The sequence below is a fragment of the Pleurodeles waltl genome, chromosome 12 (genome assembly GCF_031143425.1).
Source record: "Pleurodeles waltl isolate 20211129_DDA chromosome 12, aPleWal1.hap1.20221129, whole genome shotgun sequence".
Classification (NCBI taxonomy): domain Eukaryota; kingdom Metazoa; phylum Chordata; class Amphibia; order Caudata; family Salamandridae; genus Pleurodeles; species Pleurodeles waltl.
The window spans coordinates 273,700,713-273,719,978 of record NC_090451.1 but is presented as its reverse complement, the minus strand read 5'-3'; the positions used below and the strand labels follow the sequence as shown (position 1 = coordinate 273,719,978).

At 45.4% G+C, this 19,266-nt stretch overlaps 1 protein-coding gene across 6 annotated transcripts in view; it reads right to left on the bottom strand.

Moving 5' to 3' along the window:
- The window catches only part of BBS2 (Bardet-Biedl syndrome 2), a 305,860-nt gene that overhangs the window by 12,428 nt on the left and 274,166 nt on the right, over positions 1-19,266 (bottom strand). For all 6 annotated transcript variants that reach the window (XM_069215826.1, XM_069215824.1, XM_069215829.1 and 3 more), the window contains one exon: positions 7,024-7,172. In XM_069215826.1, the coding sequence (XP_069071927.1) occupies positions 7,024-7,172 (149 nt within the window). The remainder of the gene's footprint in view (positions 1-7,023; positions 7,173-19,266) is intronic.

Below are 19,266 nucleotides of genomic sequence, written 5' to 3'. Positions count from 1 at the left end.
CAGTGGCGTCCCCTGGGCTTTTGTGGACTTTTCGTGAGTCCTTATTTTCGACGTCTTACTCACGGTTGTTATGTCTTCGGCGTCGGATTCCCCCGAATCCGACTCGTGGATGGAGAACGCTTCCTCTTCGTCCTCGAACAGATGTTGTCCTGTCGGCGTGGACGCCATTTGCAATCTTCTGGCTCTTCGGTCTCTGAGCGTCTTCCTCGACCGAAACGCTCGACAGGCTTCACACGTATCCTCCTTGTGCTCCGGGGACAGGCACAAGTTACAGACCAGATGCTGATCTGAATACGGAAATTTGTTATGGCATTTAGGACAGAAGCGGAACGGGGTCCGTTCCATCAGTCTTGAAGTCGCACGCGGTCGGGCCGACCAGGCCCCGACGGGGGATCGAAATTACCCCGAAGGGCCACCGGAGCTCTTCAAGATTCGGTGTCGATTTGTTCTAACTAACCCGATACCGAACGAAACAATACCGATGATTTTTTCCCAGATTCTAATTAACTTTCCGACCCGAAACACGGAGCGAAAAGGAACACGTCCGAACCCGATGGCGGAAAAAAAAACAATCTAAGATGGAGTCGACGCCCATGCGCAATGGAACCGAAAGGGGTGGAGTCCCTCGGTCTCGTGACTCGAAAATACTTCTTCGAAGAAAAACAACTTGTAACACTCCGAGCCCAACACCAGACGGCGGACTGTGCACAGCATGTGTATCTGCAGCTACACATGCCATCGAACATATATATATATACATATATGGAGAATGTCACTTACCCAGTAGTGCACATCTGTTCGTCGCATGTAGTGCTGCAGATTCACATGCTATGCATAGCTCTTCCGACATCTAGTGTTGGGCTCGGAGTGGTACAAGTTGTTTTTCTTCGAAGAAGTCTTTTCGGAGTCACAGGATCGAGTGACTCCTCCTCTCGGTTCCATTGCGCAGGGTCATCGACTCCATTGTTAGATTGTTTTCCCGCAGAGTGTGAAAGAAGGGGTGATAGAGTATAGAAATACAAAGCGATGTCCATGCAAATGTATATACCTAAATACATATGTACAAATGTTAAAAACTTAAATGACTACAGGCTTTCGGAGAGGAGGGTGGGTGCATGTGAATCTGCAGCACTACATGCCACGAAAAGATGTACACTGGGTAAGTGACATTTTCCATTCGATGGCATGTGTAGCTGCAGATACACATGCTATGCATAGACTACAAAGCAGTTAGTCCTCCCAAAAAGCGGTGGCTAGCCTGTAGGAGTTGAATTTGTTTGAAATAAAAATTTTAAGACAGCTTGGCCTACAGTGGCTTGTTGCTGTGAGAAAACTTCAACAGTAGTGTTTTGTAAATGTATGAGGAGTTGACCATGTAGCTGCTTTACATATATCAACCAATGGTATGTTTCCTAAAAAAAAAGCCATTGACGCACCTTTCTTTCTTGTAGAATGTGCTTTAGGAGTGATCAAAAGTTGTCTCTTTGTTTGATATTAGATATTTGTATACATCTAGCAATCCCATCTTGCTAAACCTTGTTTTGATATAGGATTGCCTGTATGTGGTTGTTGGAAAGCAACAAAAAGTTGCTTTGTTTTCCTAAAATCTTTAGTTCTGTCTATGTAGTACATAAGAGCTCTTTTAAGATCTAATGTATGACAAGCTCTTTCTGCCACAGAATCTGGCTGTGGAAAGAAGACTGGCAATTCCACTGTTTGGTTGATGTGAAAAGGAGATACTTCTTTGCATAGTAATTTTGGATTTGTTCTAAGTACAACTTTATGTTTGTGCACTTGGAAAAAAGGTTCTTGAAGAGTGAATGCTTGTATTTCACTAACTCTTCTTAAAGAAGTAATAGCTACAAGGAAGGCGACCTTCCATGATAAAAATTGAATTTGACAAGAGTGCCTGGGTTCAAAAAGTAGTCCCATGAGTCTGGTAAGTACAATATTTAAATTCCACGATGGAACAGGTGGTGTTCTAGGTGGAATAATGCGTTTTAATCCTTCCATGTAGGCTTTAATAACTGGAACTCTGAATAGAGAAGTATGTTGAATAGTCTGCAAGTATGCAGATATTGCAGTAAGGTGTATCTTGATGGATGAGAAAGCTAAATTTAATTTTTGCAAATGAAGTAAATAGCATACAATATCTTGTATAGATGCTGTAAGTGGATCTATGCTCTTAGAGTGACAATAGTAGAAAAATATTTTCCACTTGTTTGCGTAGCACTGTCTAGTAGTAGGTTTACGTGCTTGTTTAATTACTTCCATACATTCTGATGGAAGATTTACATAACCAAGTTCTATGACTTCAGGAGCCAAATCGCTAGATTGAGAGCATTGGGGTTTGGATGCCTGATTTGACCTTTATTTTGTGTTAACAAATCTGGTCTGTTCGGGAGTTTGGAGTGAGGTACTACAGATAGGTCTAGTAGTGTTGTGTACCAAGGCTGGCGTGCCCATGTTGGTGCTCTGAGTATCATGTTGAGTGACGTTTGACGTAATTTGCTGACTAGAAAGGGAAGGAGAGGGGGGAAAAGCATAAGCAAATATCCCTGACCAATTGATCCATAGAGCATTGTCCTTGGATAGGGGATGTGGGTGTCTGGATGCGAAGTTCTGGCATTTTGCGTTTTCGCTTGTTGCGAATAGATCTGTCTGGTGTTCCCCACTTTTGAAAGTACCTTTGAAGAACTTGGGAGTGAATCTCCCATTTGTGTGTCTGTTGGTGATTTCTGCTGAGGAGATCTGCCAACTGATTGTCTATCCCTGGAATGTATTGTGCTAGTAAATTAATTTGATTGTGAATTGCCCATTTCCAAATTGTTTGGGCTAGAAGGGACAGCTGAGATTAATTTGTCCCTCCCTGTTTGTTGTGATAATACATGGTTGTCATGTTGTCTGTTTTTATGAGAACATTATTCTGTTTGGGAAGAGGTTGAAATGCTTTTAGGGAAAGGAACACAGCTAATAATTCTAAGTGGTTTATGTGTAGCTGTTTCTGTTTCACATCCCATTGCCCTTGAATGGTCTGATTGTTTAGGTGAGCTCCCCAACCGATCACTGATGCATCTGTTGTAATTATGGTCTGAGGCACAGGGTCTTGAAACAACCGCCCCTTCATTAAATTGCTGCGATTCCACCATTGAAGGGACATGTGTTTGGCGGTTCATCAACACTAGATCTTGAAGTTGACCGTGTGCTTGTGACCATTGTTGTGCAAGGCACTGTTGTAAGGACCTCATGTTTAGTTTTGCATGTGGGACTATTGCTATGCAAGATGCCATAATTCCTAGAATCTTCATGATAAATCTTACAGTGTATTGTTGATTTGGCTGTATTTGTGGTATGAGATTTTGGAAAGCTTGTATCCTTTGTGTATTTGGATAAGCTAGGGCTTTTTGAGTATTTGGGATAACACCTAGGTAAGGTTTTACTTGTGCTGGTTGAAGATGTGATTTTTGGTAATTGAGAGTGAACCCTAGCATAGGCAAGGTTTCTATCACATAACGAGTGTATTTTTGGCATTGTGTAAGATTGCTTGATTCTATTAGCCAATCGTCTAGATATGGAAAGACATGGATGTGTTGTCTTCCTAAGTAGGCCGTTACTACTGCTAGACACTTTGTGAACACTCTTGGAGCTGTTGTTATGCCAAATGGCAACACCTTGAACTGGTAGTGTTTTCCTGCTATGCCAAACCTGAGGTATTTTCTGTGAGCTGGGTATGTGGAAATACGCATCTTTGAGATCTAGAGCAGTCATAAAGTCTTGTTTTTGCAGAAGTGGAATACATCTTGCAGAGTTACCATGTGAAAATGCTCTGACAAGATGTATAGATTGAGGGGCCTGAGGTCTAACATGGGCCTGAGGGTGCCATCTTTTTGGGGAATTAGGAAGCATAGTGAGTATACTCCTGTTCCTTGTTGAGACTGTGGAACTAATTCTATTGCTTGCTTTAACAGTAGAGATTGTACTTCTTGTAACAGAACTGTATGTTCGGGGGACAACTTGTGATACCGTGGTGGAATGTTTGGAGGGGTGGATATTAATTCTAGGCAATAGCCATTGCGGATAATTGATAATACCCAGTTGTCTGTAGTGATATGTTGCCAATGAGAGTGGAATTGCTGTAGTCTTCCCACCACAGGAGATGTGTGGAGTGGAAGGGAGGGAAGGAAGTCACTGTTTAGGTTGTGTTGTTTGTTTAGAGGTTTGGAATTTACCTCTATTTCTGAAGTACTGACCTCTATAGGATCTTCTAAACCCACCTCGTTGATACTGGGTTTGTTGTGCTTGCTTTGTTTGGGAGGTGGAAGCCTCTGAGGATTGTGGCTTAAAACCTCCTCGAAACTGTGGCCTGTGAAAGGAACCTCTATATGGGGTGGTGTATAAAGCGCCCATTGCTTTCGCAGTATCTGAGTCCTTTCTCAGTTTTTCAATAGTGGTGGCCACTTCTGGCCCAAAGAGGTGCTTTTTATCAAAAGGCATATTAAGTACTGTCTGTTGAATTTCTGGTTTAAAACCAAAGGAGCGCAGCCATGTGTGTCTTCTGATTGTGATGGCAGTGTTTATACTCCTTGCAGCTGTATCAGCAGCATCAAGGGCAGATCTTATCTGATTATTGTTAATCGCTTTCCCCTCTTCTACTACTTCCTGTGCCCTTTTTTGGTTCTCTTTTGGGAGATGATGTATAATATCCTGCATTTCATCCCAATGGGACCTATCATACCCTGGCTAGAAGTGCCTGAGAATTTGCAATTCTCCACTGATTTTCTGCTTGTGTAGCCACTCTTTTCCCTGCTGCGTCAAATTTTCTACTCTCCTTATCAGGAGGCGGTGCATCTCCTGAAGACTGGCTATTTGCCCTCTTTCTTGCTGCACTGGCTACCACTCAGTCTGGTGGGACCTGGTGAGTGATGTAATCTGGGTCAGAAGGTGCAGGCTTATATTTATCAATTCTAGGGGTCATAATCCTAGCTTTTACAGCCTCGCTAAAAATTTGGTCTGCACGTTTAACCATTCCTGGTAACATTGGGAGACAGTGGTACCTGAAATAGACCAAATTTGAAGGCAGATAACCCAAAACCTGTATTAATACTGTAACACATCTTATAGACAACTACTCTGTCACCCCGTCCTACATAAGAGCTGCTTAATCACAAGTACAAGAGGACTGTCAACAAACTTCATCTGACCCTCGTTCACATGCTGCTAATCTGGTTCATCACTGTTTCTACAAGTGGAAGATCATTCACTTATAAGGCTTCTCTTCTACAAAATGGCCTTCCAATTACACTGCAACTACAGTATGCATTGTTATTCAAAGGTCTAATGGATTACTCACCCACCCCTGTACAGTAATAGCTCCATGAAACAACTTGTGATGATGTGGTCTACAAAACAGAAGTCTGCATATTAAGCATTGTATGTGCAGTACCAACACAAGCTTCTCTGGATTATTCTTCAATTATGTTTCAACACCAGACCATTCTGAAGCAACATTTGTTTTCTCTCAGATAAGCCTGAGAACAAAGTGCCCAAATGTGATGATGAATTTTTTAATTGGTGGGTAGGGACAGTCTCACCTGTTTGAAATTGCATTAATCCATCACTTCACGTAGTCAATACAAACGCCACCAGATGCCAATTCCTTTTGTTGCTACTGGCCTGACTCGCGTTTTAACCTTGATTAAACATCGCAGACTTGAATATGGTATTAAAAGTAATGACCTATCCAAAATTGTGTCTAACTTTTGGCAATCCTCAATCCATTACTCTTTTTCCTGCACTGTTTTAGTGTAACTCTTTTTATTAATATTTCAATGGAAAAAAACAAAAGGTATATCTCCCCTACGAGGAGAACTTGACAAAGCGATATATATATATATATATATATATATATATATATATATATATATATAACAAATCCAAAGCACTGTGAACAGCCAGAAATACCCCTGTGGCACAAGTCAAGAAACGAAAAGTGTTCTTAAGTAAACAAACCCCCCATGTACCCCAAAATCCCCTGCACCCTTCCAACTAGGGTGATAAAATCCAACCCCACTACGGTGAGGCACTACTAATCTGTACTGAGATAACTGTTCGCCCTGATCTCGAACTGGCAGATAGACACTTCCACAACTTATCAAATAGAGGTACTCTGTCTCACTGAATGAGGCCCAAAGCCCTCCAATGGGGCAGCAGTACAAGTGTTCGGCAGGCCTCCACACAGACTATAAACTGGTTTCCAACGGGGCAGCAGTACAGTGTTTGGCAGGCCTCCCCACAGCCTATAAACTGGTTTCCAACGGAGCGGCAGTACAAGTGTTCGGCAGGCCTCCACACAGCATATAAACTGGTTTCCAAGGGGGCAGCAGCACAGTGTTCAGCAGGCCTCCACACAGCCTATAAACTGGTTTCCAAGGGGGCAGCAGCACAGTGTTCGGCAGGCCTCCACACAGCCTATAAACCGGTTTCCAAGGGGGCAGCAGCACAGTGTTCGGCAGGCGTCCACACAGCCTATAAACTGGTTTCCAAGGGGGCAGCAGCACAGTGTTCGGCAGGCCTCCACACAGCCTATAAACTGGTTTCCATTTGCCACAAATCGCAGATGAGTTTCATTCATGTTGTTGGTTAGCTGTTTCACTGCTTTGCTAAAAGGGACCTGAGCCTGTGGAACCACTGAATGCGTGGAGAAGATTCTGTTTTTTCTCAATTATGTGCTATTGGGCATTTCCATATACCATTCGAATCGTGTCATCAGCTCAGGTGTAGGAGAATACATCCCTAGAAGCAGCACCTCTGGAGCAAAGGGCAACAGGAACTCCAACTCCCACTTCAAAGTGTCTGCAACCTTTTCCCAAAACAGGCAAAGCTTAGGGCAATGTCACCAGATATGTAGTGTGTCCCAGAAGCATGTACTATCTTTTATCCTAATGCTGCTTTTGATCATGAATTCCAGACTATCTTGCTTTTAACTCACTCTGCTCAAGAAAAAAGGGAAGTTCTGTTTCTTACCTCGCAAACGCCCGGCCCTTTGTATGGCTTGGTTCACGACCTTTAGACTGTTCAATAGCTCATTGTGGTTGTTACTCCGAATTTTGTAGCCGTTTATTAAATCTCTATTGTAGTCGTACAGTTCCACATATCGTTTCTTCATGGTCTTCCTGCAAGAAATGAATGCTGTATGAGTTCCAATGCTACACACTATGTTCAAAGAAAAGGTTACTGGTGCTCCAGCACTGGTCACCTACAACAGCACTAGCCAAAGATTATGAACATTTTACCACAGCCTAAATATATGCCTTTAACCACATTTTGCTTGGTTTTTGATAGTCTTGCTTGCAAAGTCGAAAAAAGTTCACCCCATATTAAAAACAGATGTTCAGAAACTGAAAGGAGCTGTTCCTTCCTACTAAAAATGTCTAAGATTTCAACAACCTTAGGATTGTGATGTGTCCTCAGTCAAGGATTTAAGTGAAATTCTTCAGTGATATTTGTATGGAATCAAGAGACATTCTGAAGCACAACCTTGTCTTTGAGGTACTAACTCACAGATTGTTCTAACAAAGGAGATTGCTACAAACTGCTTTCCAGTTCTGCAGATGTGTTACACAGTCATAGGCTCCAATGGTTTGTGCACTAGAGAAGCAGAGACCAAATGTATACCCCACTAGGAAGCTGGAGCTTTAAAGCCAAATTAAAAATATAGAAGTTCAATGAAGTGATGCAGAATTATTTCTTAGTGAAAGTGTCACTGGGAGCATCTCGGGAAGCCCAGTGTACAACGGGTTAACTGTTACAGGAAACAATTTTTAACTTTGCTTGAACCAAATGATGAATAAATGATGAATAAATGATAAGACTCATTCGGGAATGCTTTGACAGAAACCAGGTTCTTTCCAAAGCCACCATAGCAGGGCCTAAGGTGATTGATGCTTGATTTAAAACTGTGTGTGTGTGTCCCAGCAACTACCAGGGGAGCTCAGGTAATAACCTCCACTCAGACCGATTTTTGGTTGTATCCAAGGTTCTTTTGTCAAGCAAGGGCATCACTACCAACCTGAGCTTTGTCCATCTTTTATCCTATTTCATATGTCTCCAAACTGAAGAACAGACTCTTAAAGCTTGTTCTGGAACCAGCTTATGTTACCAGTTTGATTTACAAAACTTTGCTCTTTGCCCACTTCTCTAGCACCTTATTTGGAGCACTAGGGATTCTTCATAAAAGTAGGCGCATCCACACCGGTCACAGACTGCACTAAGATCAGGCTATGGTGGCTGGCTTTCTCAAACGCCAACTGGTGGGATTTGGCCAAAGTTTTATTATTCGCCTGGTGATTTTTCTTTCCGCTCCGGAAGCAGTCACGGAGTCCAAGATCTTCGTTGCACTCCAAGTCATCGGGTCACTCAGGTAAGTCCCGCCATGAGAAGAAGTTGAAGAGGTCTTCGACTGCACCACGTCATCAGCCAACGCCATGAGGGAGTGTCCACATTTGAGGCCTGGCTGGGACATCTCCAGGCCTCCCTAATTTTTCAGGAGCCGGAGCAACCTCCCCCCCCCCCCAACCCGGGTGTGCCTTCAGGCCCGAGGGGGTCAGCAGGGGCCTCTTCTGGTTCCACACCAGAGGCTCCGGCCCTAGCTCCACTATGGCCCCAAGGATCAATTCCTGGATCCAGACCAACGTCGGTTCTACCACCTCGACCTTCCCCTGTGTTGGTCTAGTCTTGATGTGACACTCCCGGCAGCGCTGCCCCATTCTGATCCCAGACTCCGAAATGAAACCAAAGGGTCCTCTACTGATGCCGTATCCAGCGCCATCTGGGGCCATGCCTTTCAGGTCGGAGCCTAAGCTGTATTCCTATGGGCTGGAACTCGAGGAGGAATGGGAGGGGTCGCTGGACCCTGAAGAATGTTAGCCTTATGACACCTTGACTGGTGTAAGGATCAGGGTGAGACAAGTGGACCGGCTACGTCTCCAGATACTTATATCCTTTTGCCCCCTTTAGTGGCTGCAGAAATCGATATTATGAGATTAAAGTTGTCTCAAAGGGGGGCAAACAGATAGGCCATTGCATGCCAATATATTGGTAAGGCAATGAAATCCTATGAAAAAGACGTGGTGCTTTGCTCCAGTATCGCTATATGCCTATTCGGAAAGTGCAAGGATATAGCCAATAAGAATAGGAAGAAAAGGGGGGAAAAGAAAACCAGTAAAAGTCAGAAGGTCTCCAGCCGGCTTCCCATATTGGAAGAGGTGTGGCGGAGAGGGCGCTCCAAGTACAGTGCAAGCCCCTCAGCGCAGGCTCTCTGTGGAGGGGAGGGGGACAATCTCCCCTATTCTAATGGATCAATCAAGGGAAGGGCATGAAGGCATAAATATTCCAAATGGGGTATGTAATCAATAAGAGGCGTCCATAGGCACAGGAACATCTTGTCTGTAAAAGACAGTTTGTGTGTCATCTGTTTCATTGCCATGGTGTGCCAGAGCTGAGCGAACCAAGATGCTGCTGGATGAGGGGGAGGAAGATTTCTAGGCTCGGGCTATGAGCTGTTTGCCAGCGCCAATCATATGGCTTATGAGATACCAGCCTGTGTGTGTCATTGCTACCAGCGATGTAGGGTATATTCCCAGGATGATCGAGTGATCATCTGCCAGGATGGGATAGCGTATGGTGCCCTTAATGTGGCTTAAGATCTCCTTCTAAAAGATGGCAAGAGAGGGGCATGCCCACCATATATGATGAAAGTCACCCATCAGTGCTACAGAGTGCCAGCACGCAATCGCCTAGAAACCCTTTTGATGCAATTGTTGGAGGACATCAAATGTTTTTGACACCAGGACACAGGTGCCCTTGAATCCACAAAGGAGTGTTTCAAAAGGGTTGAGGGAGTGGGTAGCAACTAGAGCATTGTGAGGGGCCTGGTGGAGAGCCCAGTGCTGTAGCTGGAAGTATTTGTGGTGGGTATAGTCAGGGAGGCGGAATTCAGCTTTACACTGGTCAAAGGATTTAATAGTCTTTCCCTGAAATAGGTCTTGTAGGATTCTGCATTCGCTCTTCATCCAATCCGGGAAAGAGTCTCGAGGGAGAGGTGGGCAGAAGTAAGGGCTATGCACAATGGGGGTGTTTGGAGATAGGACTGTGGTCAGACCTCTCCCAAGAGCTAATTTGCCCAATATCATCAATATTGTGCGCATTGGGGTGCCTATGTAAGCATCACAGGGGCAAAGCAGGTTTGGAAGCCAGACAAGATCCCAGAGCAGTCGACAGCCTAATTAACATGTACCCAGTGTTTTTCGCTCTCGCGCCCTACCCACTCAGAGATGTAGCATAAGTGTGCAGTTCAATAGTAGTCCTGAATATTGGGACAGGTAAGTCCTCCCCGGTTTCTTGGGAGCATAAGCATTGCAGTAGAGACACAAGGGCACTTCCCCCTCAAATGAAGGAGCAAAGATCCCCCTGTAACCATTTAATATCGTCTGAGAGGATAGGGGTAGGTAGCGATTGAAAAAGATATAGGAGGCGGGGGGATGTTCATTTTCACTACATTAACACGGGACAACCATGAAATATCGAGTGGTCTACAGCGCCGGAGGTCTTCAAGTAATGTTTTGCGGTAACACAGCCATGTGGCTAAGGAGTTTGTAATAGTAAGGCTTAGTTACTGTATGAAGTGGAAAGACCATTGAAGGCGGTGAGTGCCTGTAGGCGATGGAGGTGTTGTGGCGGAAGCATAAGGTTGAGCGCATGGGACTTGGCCAGGTTGATCTTGTATCCAGATACCTGCTCAGAGGTTTAGAGGGCATGGACCACTGCTGGGAGGGAGGTGTCCGGCTCTATCAGAGCAAGGAGGAGATCATCGGCATAAGGTGGACTTTATGGTCCTGTCCCCCAGAGGGGATGCACTGATATCAGAGGATTGCTGAAGATGGATGGCAAGAGGCTCCACCTTGAGGGCAAACTATTGGGGGGAGGACAAAGGGAGACCCTGCGGGGTTCTCTGAGACAGTGGAAAAGAGTGGGTCATCTGGCCGTTATCTTGAATAGAGGCGGTGTGCACTGTGTATGAGGCCATGATCCTACTGATCATGACGGACCCAACCCTATTTTCTGGAGGATTGCCTGTAGAAAGATCCAACCTTACCCTGTCAAAAGTCTTCTCGGCATCAAGGGAGAGAAGGAGGGTGGGGATGGCATGTCTGTGAGCCTTTTCGACTAGATGGGCAAGGTGCTGAACGTCATCTGAACGTTTGTGTTGTACTGAGCTGACCTGGTCGTAGTCTATTAAGCCAGGTAAGAGGGTTTCTAGGCGACTGGCCAGCATTTTGGTACAGAGTTTGGCATCAGTGTTCAGTAGGGCTATCGGACGAGAAGATGAGAAAAGTGTAGGGTCTTTACCTGGCTTGGGAATCAGTGTGATTTGTGCATTAGACATGGTTGGTTTGAGGCCTGTGGTGAGAGTGAAGGAATTATAAAGCTTTACAAGTGGTCTTGGAGTTGTGCCAAGAAAACCAAGTAGAAGGGCAGAGTAAGGCCATCCGGGCCAGGGGATTTGTCCTTGGGAAGCTCCTTGAGGACTTTGCACAGCTCAGCTATGTAAAAGGGTTCCTCCAGGTCACTAAATAAAAGGGGGGAGGGGGAGGCTGCTAAGAGCAGTTCTGAAGGTAAGACTCTATTGCCATCTGATCTTCTTCCCCTGAAGTGCAAAGGCGATGTCCAATTCCCTGAAAGCCCAGCCTGAGTCATCCATCTTGATTTTGGCGGCATGGGACCTAACATGTTGTTGGTGCAGCCTGTGTGCCAGGAGGGAGCCCTCCTTAGCTACCCCCTCATAGTACCTTCGCTTGAGGGCTAAGAGGGAGTGCGCTGCTTTGTTTAACTCTGTGTGACAGTAGCAAAGCATTTTTAAGTGAACCATGAAAGTGACTAATTGAAATTCTATGGAATCAATACTATTGAAAGAAATGAAAGAAGAGGGAATACAGGACTTGCCCTAAGAAAATCAGACTCTTGATACATTCTAAATATCGGCACAATGAACCCAAGAGGACTGAATCAGGATGACAAACTGTACTTGCATCTGCTTTAATGATATGAGTGAAATGTTTGGAAGTTTGGTACATGGCACAATGTCCCCGAGACGGCTGAATCAGGATGAAGAACCGTACATGCATCTACTTTAATGACAAGAAGGATAGGTTTGCGAGAGATCGCAACTAAAAGATTGAAGAAGAAATAAAAATGCATGAACGGGAGAAGGCGGGTTTTAAACTGAAAATAACGTTGGAAAAGAAACAAACCAAACACTGAGCGGGTTGAACTCCATAACGTTGAGAATCTCTAAACTTTGGCCCACCTAAGGGCGTGAAGGAACAAAAGTGTGATATTGAAAGCTAGAAGTCATTTAAACAATCACTTTTAAATGATAATTAACGTACTGGAGGATGTGAACATATGTTGAATTATTTATTGTTGACGGCTGTCAGAAACTGGGTTTCTGGTTGGCAGAGGTATACCCCCTGTCCAAACAGGAACCACAGTCCTAGTCAGGGTAATGCACCACACACCTTAATCCCCCTGTTAGCTTGGCACAGAGCAGTCAGGCTTAACTTAAGAGGCATTATGTAAAGTATTTGTGCAACTATTCAACTAGTAAAACAGTGAAAACACTACACAAAAAGATGCCACACCTGGTTAGAAGAAGAGAGCTTAATTTAATGAACAAAACAAAATAAAAACAACAAAAGTCCAATAAGTATAACTTCAGATATGAATTTTTAAAGAATAAACTGAATTGTAGTGCTTAAAAGCATAAATCACCAACTGGGGCTAGCTGGTCCTGCTAGACCAGGTCAAATCTGAAAAGTCAGGCCGACCGCAATGGAGCGCAGGTCAGACAGGGGGACCAGCCTTGGCGCGCTGAAACAGTACCTTGCTTGTGTCAAAGAGGAGCAGATGAGGCAAAGCGTTGCCGTCAATCCTTTGGATGGAGGTGATGCATCAGCTCTGAGCTGCGCAAAGTAGGAGATGTGTCGGAAATGGAGACGATGCGCTGTGTAGTATGAGATGTTCCCAATCCTCGCAGCAGCAGCGATTTGTTTGCATTGATGGAGATGCGCAGGTTCCAAGCAGTGCAACACCGTTCATGCGTTGGTTTTGGACTGGAGCAGTACTTCCTGACCACTTCCAAGGGCACATGACTGGATTGGCAAAATATGGCATAGTCCAGGTGATGAGTTTATAAGCTTTTTGTGTCCCTACAACTTCAGAAGAACAGAAGGCAAGCCCATGGAGTCACTCTGGTTCTTGGTTCAATTGTTGTGGGTCCAGTCCTTCTCGCCCAGGGAAGGAGGTCAGCAGGCAGCAGGTCAGTAAGGCAAGAAAGCAGTTCTTATAGAGCAGCAGAGTAGCAGTCCTTGTAGCAGCAAAGCAGTCCTCCTTCCTGGCACAGTATCCACAGATCCAGAAGTCTACTGAGTTGGTAGGATCAGAAGTCCAGTTCTTATACCCAGTTGTGCCTTTGAAGTACAGGAGACTTCAAAGAAGGGCTCTGAAGTGCACAGAGGTCCTCCCTTCCTGCCCTGGCTCCAGCTTCACTACAGGGGTTAAGCAGTCCTTTGTGTGGGGACAAGACACAGCCTATTCAGGTGTGTCAGCCCCTCCCTCCCATCCTGCCCAGAATGGCCCATCAGTCACGCCTAATCTCCCTTTGTGTGTGGCTGTCTAGGGGGAATGCACAAAGCCCAGCTGACACCCACCCCAGACGTGTATTGGAGAAAGGCTGCAGGCACACAAGGCTAACAGCAGAAAAAGGCCAACTTTATGAAAGTGACATTTTCAAAATAGTAAATTAAAGAGGCTTTATCATTATGATTTCTAAGGTACTAAACATGAGAGGTCTACTACTTACCAATCAGGATTTACAGCTAATTAAATGTAATAATAAATCCCCAATGTTATCCTAAAACGGGAGCAGGCCTCACAATAGTGAAAAACGAATGTGAGACTTTTTAATTCCCAGGACATGTACAATCTAAAAGCACATGTCTTGCCTTTTAATTACACAGCACCCTGCCCTATGGGCTACCTAGGACCTACCTTAGGGGTGAGATATACGTAATATAAGGGGAGTGTAAAGCTGGGCAAGGGGTTTTAAATGCAAGTCAGCATGGCAGTGCAATACTGCTTTCAGGCTGCAGTGGCAGGCCTGGGACATGTTTTAAAGTGCTACTTAAGTGTGTGGCACAAGAAGTGATGCATGCCCACTAGTAGCATTTAATTTACAGGCCCCGGGCACATGTAGTGCATTTTACTAGGGATTTATAAGTAAATATGCCAGTTAAGTATATGCCAATCAAACCATGCTTTAGGGAGGGAGCACAAGCACTTTAGCACTGGTCAGCAGTGGTAAAGTGCATGGAGTCCTAAGGCCAACAGAAACAAATTCAGCAAACGGAGGGAAAAAAGGCAAAACGTTTGGGGGTAACCCTGCAGAGAGGGCTATTTCCAACAAATGCATTTATGAATCACACTAAAACTTTATAATGCTTTTTCCAGAAATAAGGATTATGTTTATGGCATGTAGTGCTGTAGCTACACATGCTCAGCATACACTGTAAAGCAGTCCATCCATAAAAAGCGGTGGCTAACCTGTAGGAGTTGCATTTGACTGGAAAAGTGTTTTTACCACAGCCTGACCTACATCGGCTTGTTGGTGTGCCAGCACACCCACATAGTAGTGTTTTGTGAATATGTGTGTAATGTAGACCATGTAGCTGCTGTTTCCAAGAAAGGACATAGTAGCACCTTTTTTCCTAGTAGAATGGGCTCTAGCGGTAACAGGTAACGGTCTCTTGACGTTAGCATAACAAGCTTGTACACATTTAACTATCCATCTGGCTATGCCAGATTTGGATATTGGACTGCCTTTATGAGGGGGTCGAAAAGCCACAAAACGCTGTTTTACTTTTACTCTGGAACTATCAATGTAAAACACGAGTGCTCTCTTAACATCTTGTCATGTTGTGGAAAGAAGACTGGTAGTTCTATGGACTGTGAAACTGAGAAACAACTTCAGGTAGGAATTAAGGGTTAGTACGAAGGACTATCATATGCCTATGAATCTGGAAGAAAGGTTCTTCCAAGGTTAGCGCCTGGGACTCACTGACATGTCTTAGCGATGTGATGGCAACTAAGAAAGCTACCTTCCAAGGAAGGTATTGAAGTGGACATGAATGGAGTTGTTCAAAAGGAGGACCCATGAGTCTGTTGAATACAATGTTCAAGTTCTACGATGGTGCAGAGGGAACCCTAGGCGGAATTACACATTTAAGGCCTTCCATGAAACCTTAATGACTGGAATTCTGGACAAGGGAATATGTTGCCTGTTCTGTAGATATGCAGCTATAGGTGCGAGATGTAGGCAAATGGAAGTGTAGGCTACAATTAATTTTTGTAAATGAAGCAAATAAACAATCTCTTGAACAGTAGCTTTCATAGGGTCAATACATCTGGGTTGCCAGTAGCAAACAAAACATTTCCATTTTGCAGCATAACAGGCTCTAGTTGTGGGTCTATGGGCTTCCCTAAGAATGTCCATGCATTCTGCAGGCAAGCCTTGTAGGAAACTGGCTCTTTATATAGTGGGCCACTGGGGGTACACTTTGCAAAGAGTCCAAGCAAACCCCAGAGGTATCACAGAGGCACAAATGACATCCCAAATAATCTCTTTTGTGGTAGTGTGGTTGAGTAGTTAGGCACATCAGAGGGTAGTGCTAAGCATGTAACACACACACTCATACAGTAAGTGAGACACACTCAATAAAGAAATCCAACTCCAATTTATAAAAATAACACATACTTTTATACAAATTTAAATACTAAGATCACCAGAATCAGGTGAGTACTTTTTGAGTTAGGAATTTTTAGAGTTTTTAAAAGTTGACAGTGCCTTTTTTAGATGTGATAATGTTAACCTATGGAGGAAGAACAAGCAATGCATACAGGTATAGTACAGCAACTTAAGGGACCTATCTCCTGGACTTAGGGTATGTATGGGGCAAGGTCCAAGACCACACCAGCATGTCACCTCAGGCAGCTGGGTGCAGTTCAGCAGCGGGTGCCCGCGCAAGTCTGTGGGGATCGGGCTGGTTACAAAGTTGCTGCAGGGATGGACTGGAGGATCAGTCCGGGGAACCTACGGGAGGCTCAACCTGTGAGGTCCTTGAGGACGTGGGAACACCGTAGGTCCACTTCTACTCGGGCTGTGGAGCTCCGGTGCAGTGGTGTCTTCTGCTGTCGGGTCCATGGTTGGACTTTCTCGCAGGTGCAGGGGGGCCAGCAGAAACAGTGTGCAGGCGTGGACTGGGGCTCCAGTCCGACCAAGCTAAGAAGTGGGCTCAGGTCTCACGATGTTGGGAGATGTGGGGAGATCCTTGCTTCTCTTCTACTGGGTCTGTGGCGGACAGGTGCAGAGGTATCCTGAAGTGTCGGGTCTTCGTCTCCTGGTGACTTGAGGTTGCAGGGGGGTCTGCAGAAACAGGCTGCAGACACCCTTTGTGAAGTCCATGGTAGGTGAACTCAAAGTGGGCTTTGTCTCTGGAGAGCCTGGGGACCACGTTGACACCGTTGGCCCATTTTAGTTTGGGCTAGGCGGCTCGGATGCACTTGTGGTGTCTAGCATTGGGTTTTTGCTGGTCCCAGTCTTCAGTTCTTTCTTTGGGTGCCTGCAGATGCAGGGAAGCAGCTCCTCTGCACCATGGGAGTTCTTGGTGATTTGCGAAGCACTGGCAGCTCTCCCAATTTCTTGGAGGGTGCAGCGGCAGGACCGGTCAATTGCTCCTCAAGGGTCAGGTGCAGCAGGCAGGCTAGCCAGGTTGGCACCACGTCAATTGTGCTTCTCTTTTCTGGGGTTCAGCAGGCTTCTTGTCTTCTCCTTCTTTTGTGTCCAGCAAAGATCTGTTTTCCTGGTATCAGGGGGTCCCATATATACTCAATTTAGGGGGCGTTTAGGTGAGTGAAGGGTCCTAGTTAATGAGCTACTTAGCCTTGGGGTCACTACACCCCCAAGATGACCACTCTCTGTGGGAAGTAGGCATCACCCTGTCCAGAGTTCCAAAATTCCACCACACACAAGATGGCAGAATTTCCTAGGCTGTGTCCACTTCAGGCTGGTCACCAAAGGGGAATGTCCAGCCTGGAAGTGCAAAACGCATCCTGCACAGCTAATTTTCCTGCCTGTCCAGGTGCCAGATGACTTAAAATATTACATACAGCGTTTATGGGACATGGCACACAGACTGTGTACCACGTAGTGATTTCATGGAGAGCACCTTGTCACGCAGCCTGCAACAGCAGTCTGCAAGAGGTTGATGCTGTGTCCATTAAAGTGGTACAAGCTGTGCTGCAGGTCTAAGGTCCATCTTCAGTACCCATGCCCTACGTACCAGGGCTACCAGATACTAGTGACTTACAGAGGTGCTAAAGGGCCCGGCCACTTGGGGATCAAGAGACCAGGGCTCTTGTTTTGAGGAAGGAACACTGGCTCTGCAAACCTGGTTAGCAGGAACCCAGTGCACTTCAGTCAAAGTTGCCTCAAAAACCAGGCAAAAACTGTGTGTGGGGGCAGGGGATACTGTAAACAGAACCCAGCTTCCTACCGGCCTAAATAACTAAACTCTATGAGCTCAGGAGCCAAATCAAAAGGTTGAGTGATTTGGGGTCTGGATGTCTGATTTGTCCTTGGTTTTGAGTGAGAATGTCCGGCCTGTTGGCCAGCTTCGCATGGGGGAATACGAAGAGGTCCAGAAGTGTGGTGAACCAGGGTTGACACCCAAGTGGGAGCTACAAGGATCATGATAAGAAATATTTGCCTGATCCTCCGAACGAGAAATGGAATGAGCGGGAGAGGTGGAAAAGGGTAGGCAAATATCCCTGACCAATTCATCCATAGAGCATTGCCCTTGGATAGAGGGTGTGGGTACCTGGAGGCGAAGCTTGGGCATTTAGCATTTTCTGCTGTGTCGAAAAGATCTATGCGAAGAGTTCCCCATTTTGAAAAATATGACTGAAGGACTTGTGGGTGGAGTTCCCACTCGTGGACTTGTTGCTGCATCATGCTGAGCAGCTCTGCAAAGTCGTTCATCCCAGGGAGATACTCTGCCACCAAGTGAATGTGGTGATGGTTGGCCCATTTCCATATTGTCTGAGAGAGTTGTGATAGTTGAGACGACTGTGTCTCCCCCTCCGCTTCTGTAACTAATACATGGCTGTCATGTTGTCTGTGCGGATTAAGACAACCTTGCGAGACAAGTGAGGAATATGTGCTTTCAGGGATAGAAATACTGCTTGAAGGTCAAGTTAAGTGATGTGTAGGGGCTGGAGATTGGGATCCCAGAGGCCCTGTACTGTGAGGTCTTGAAAGTGAGCACCCTAACCTGTGAGTGTGATGCGTCTGTGGTTAATGTGACCTGAGGCACAGGGTCTAGAAATGGCCGCCCTTTCCAAAGGTTGGTGGTATTCCACCTTTTCTGTGAGTCTGGCGGACTAATAACACTAGATCTTCCAGGTAACCCTGTGATTAAGGCCATTGACGAGACAGGCATTGCTGCAGAGGGCGCATGTGAGGTCTGGCATGGGGAACTTTGGCAGTACAAGATGCGATGATACCCAAAAGATGCATAGTGGTCCGACTGTGTAAGTATGGTTCTGTTGGAATTGAAGAGTAGAGCCTGGAAGTTCTGGACACAAGCAGGGCTGAGGTATGCTAACTCTAGCTCCGCATTCAACATGGCCCCTAAATAAGGTTGTACCTGAAGAGGCTGAAGATAACATTTGGAAATATTGAGAGTGAAACCCAGGTTATGAAGGAGGTCCACTGTCAACTGAGTGTGTTGTTGGCACTGGTGTAATGTGCAGGCTTTGATGAGCCAGTCATCGAGGTAGGGTAACGTGAATGTTTTGCCTTCTCAGGTATAGGGCAACTACTGCTAAGCACTTTGTGAAGTCTCTGGGAGTGGTAGTGACTCATAGTGGAAGGACCTTGAACTAATAGTGTTTGCCTGCAATGACAAATCTTAAGTATTTTCGATGCGCATGGTGAATTGGAATATGAAGGTAGGTGTCCTTTAGATCTAGAGCTGTCAAAGTCACCTTGCTGTAGGGGTGAAATAATGTCCCAGAGGGTGATCATGTGGAAGTGTTCTGACAGAATGTATTTGTTTCTGAGATGCCCTGTGAGTGCGAGGGGGGATATTGGGA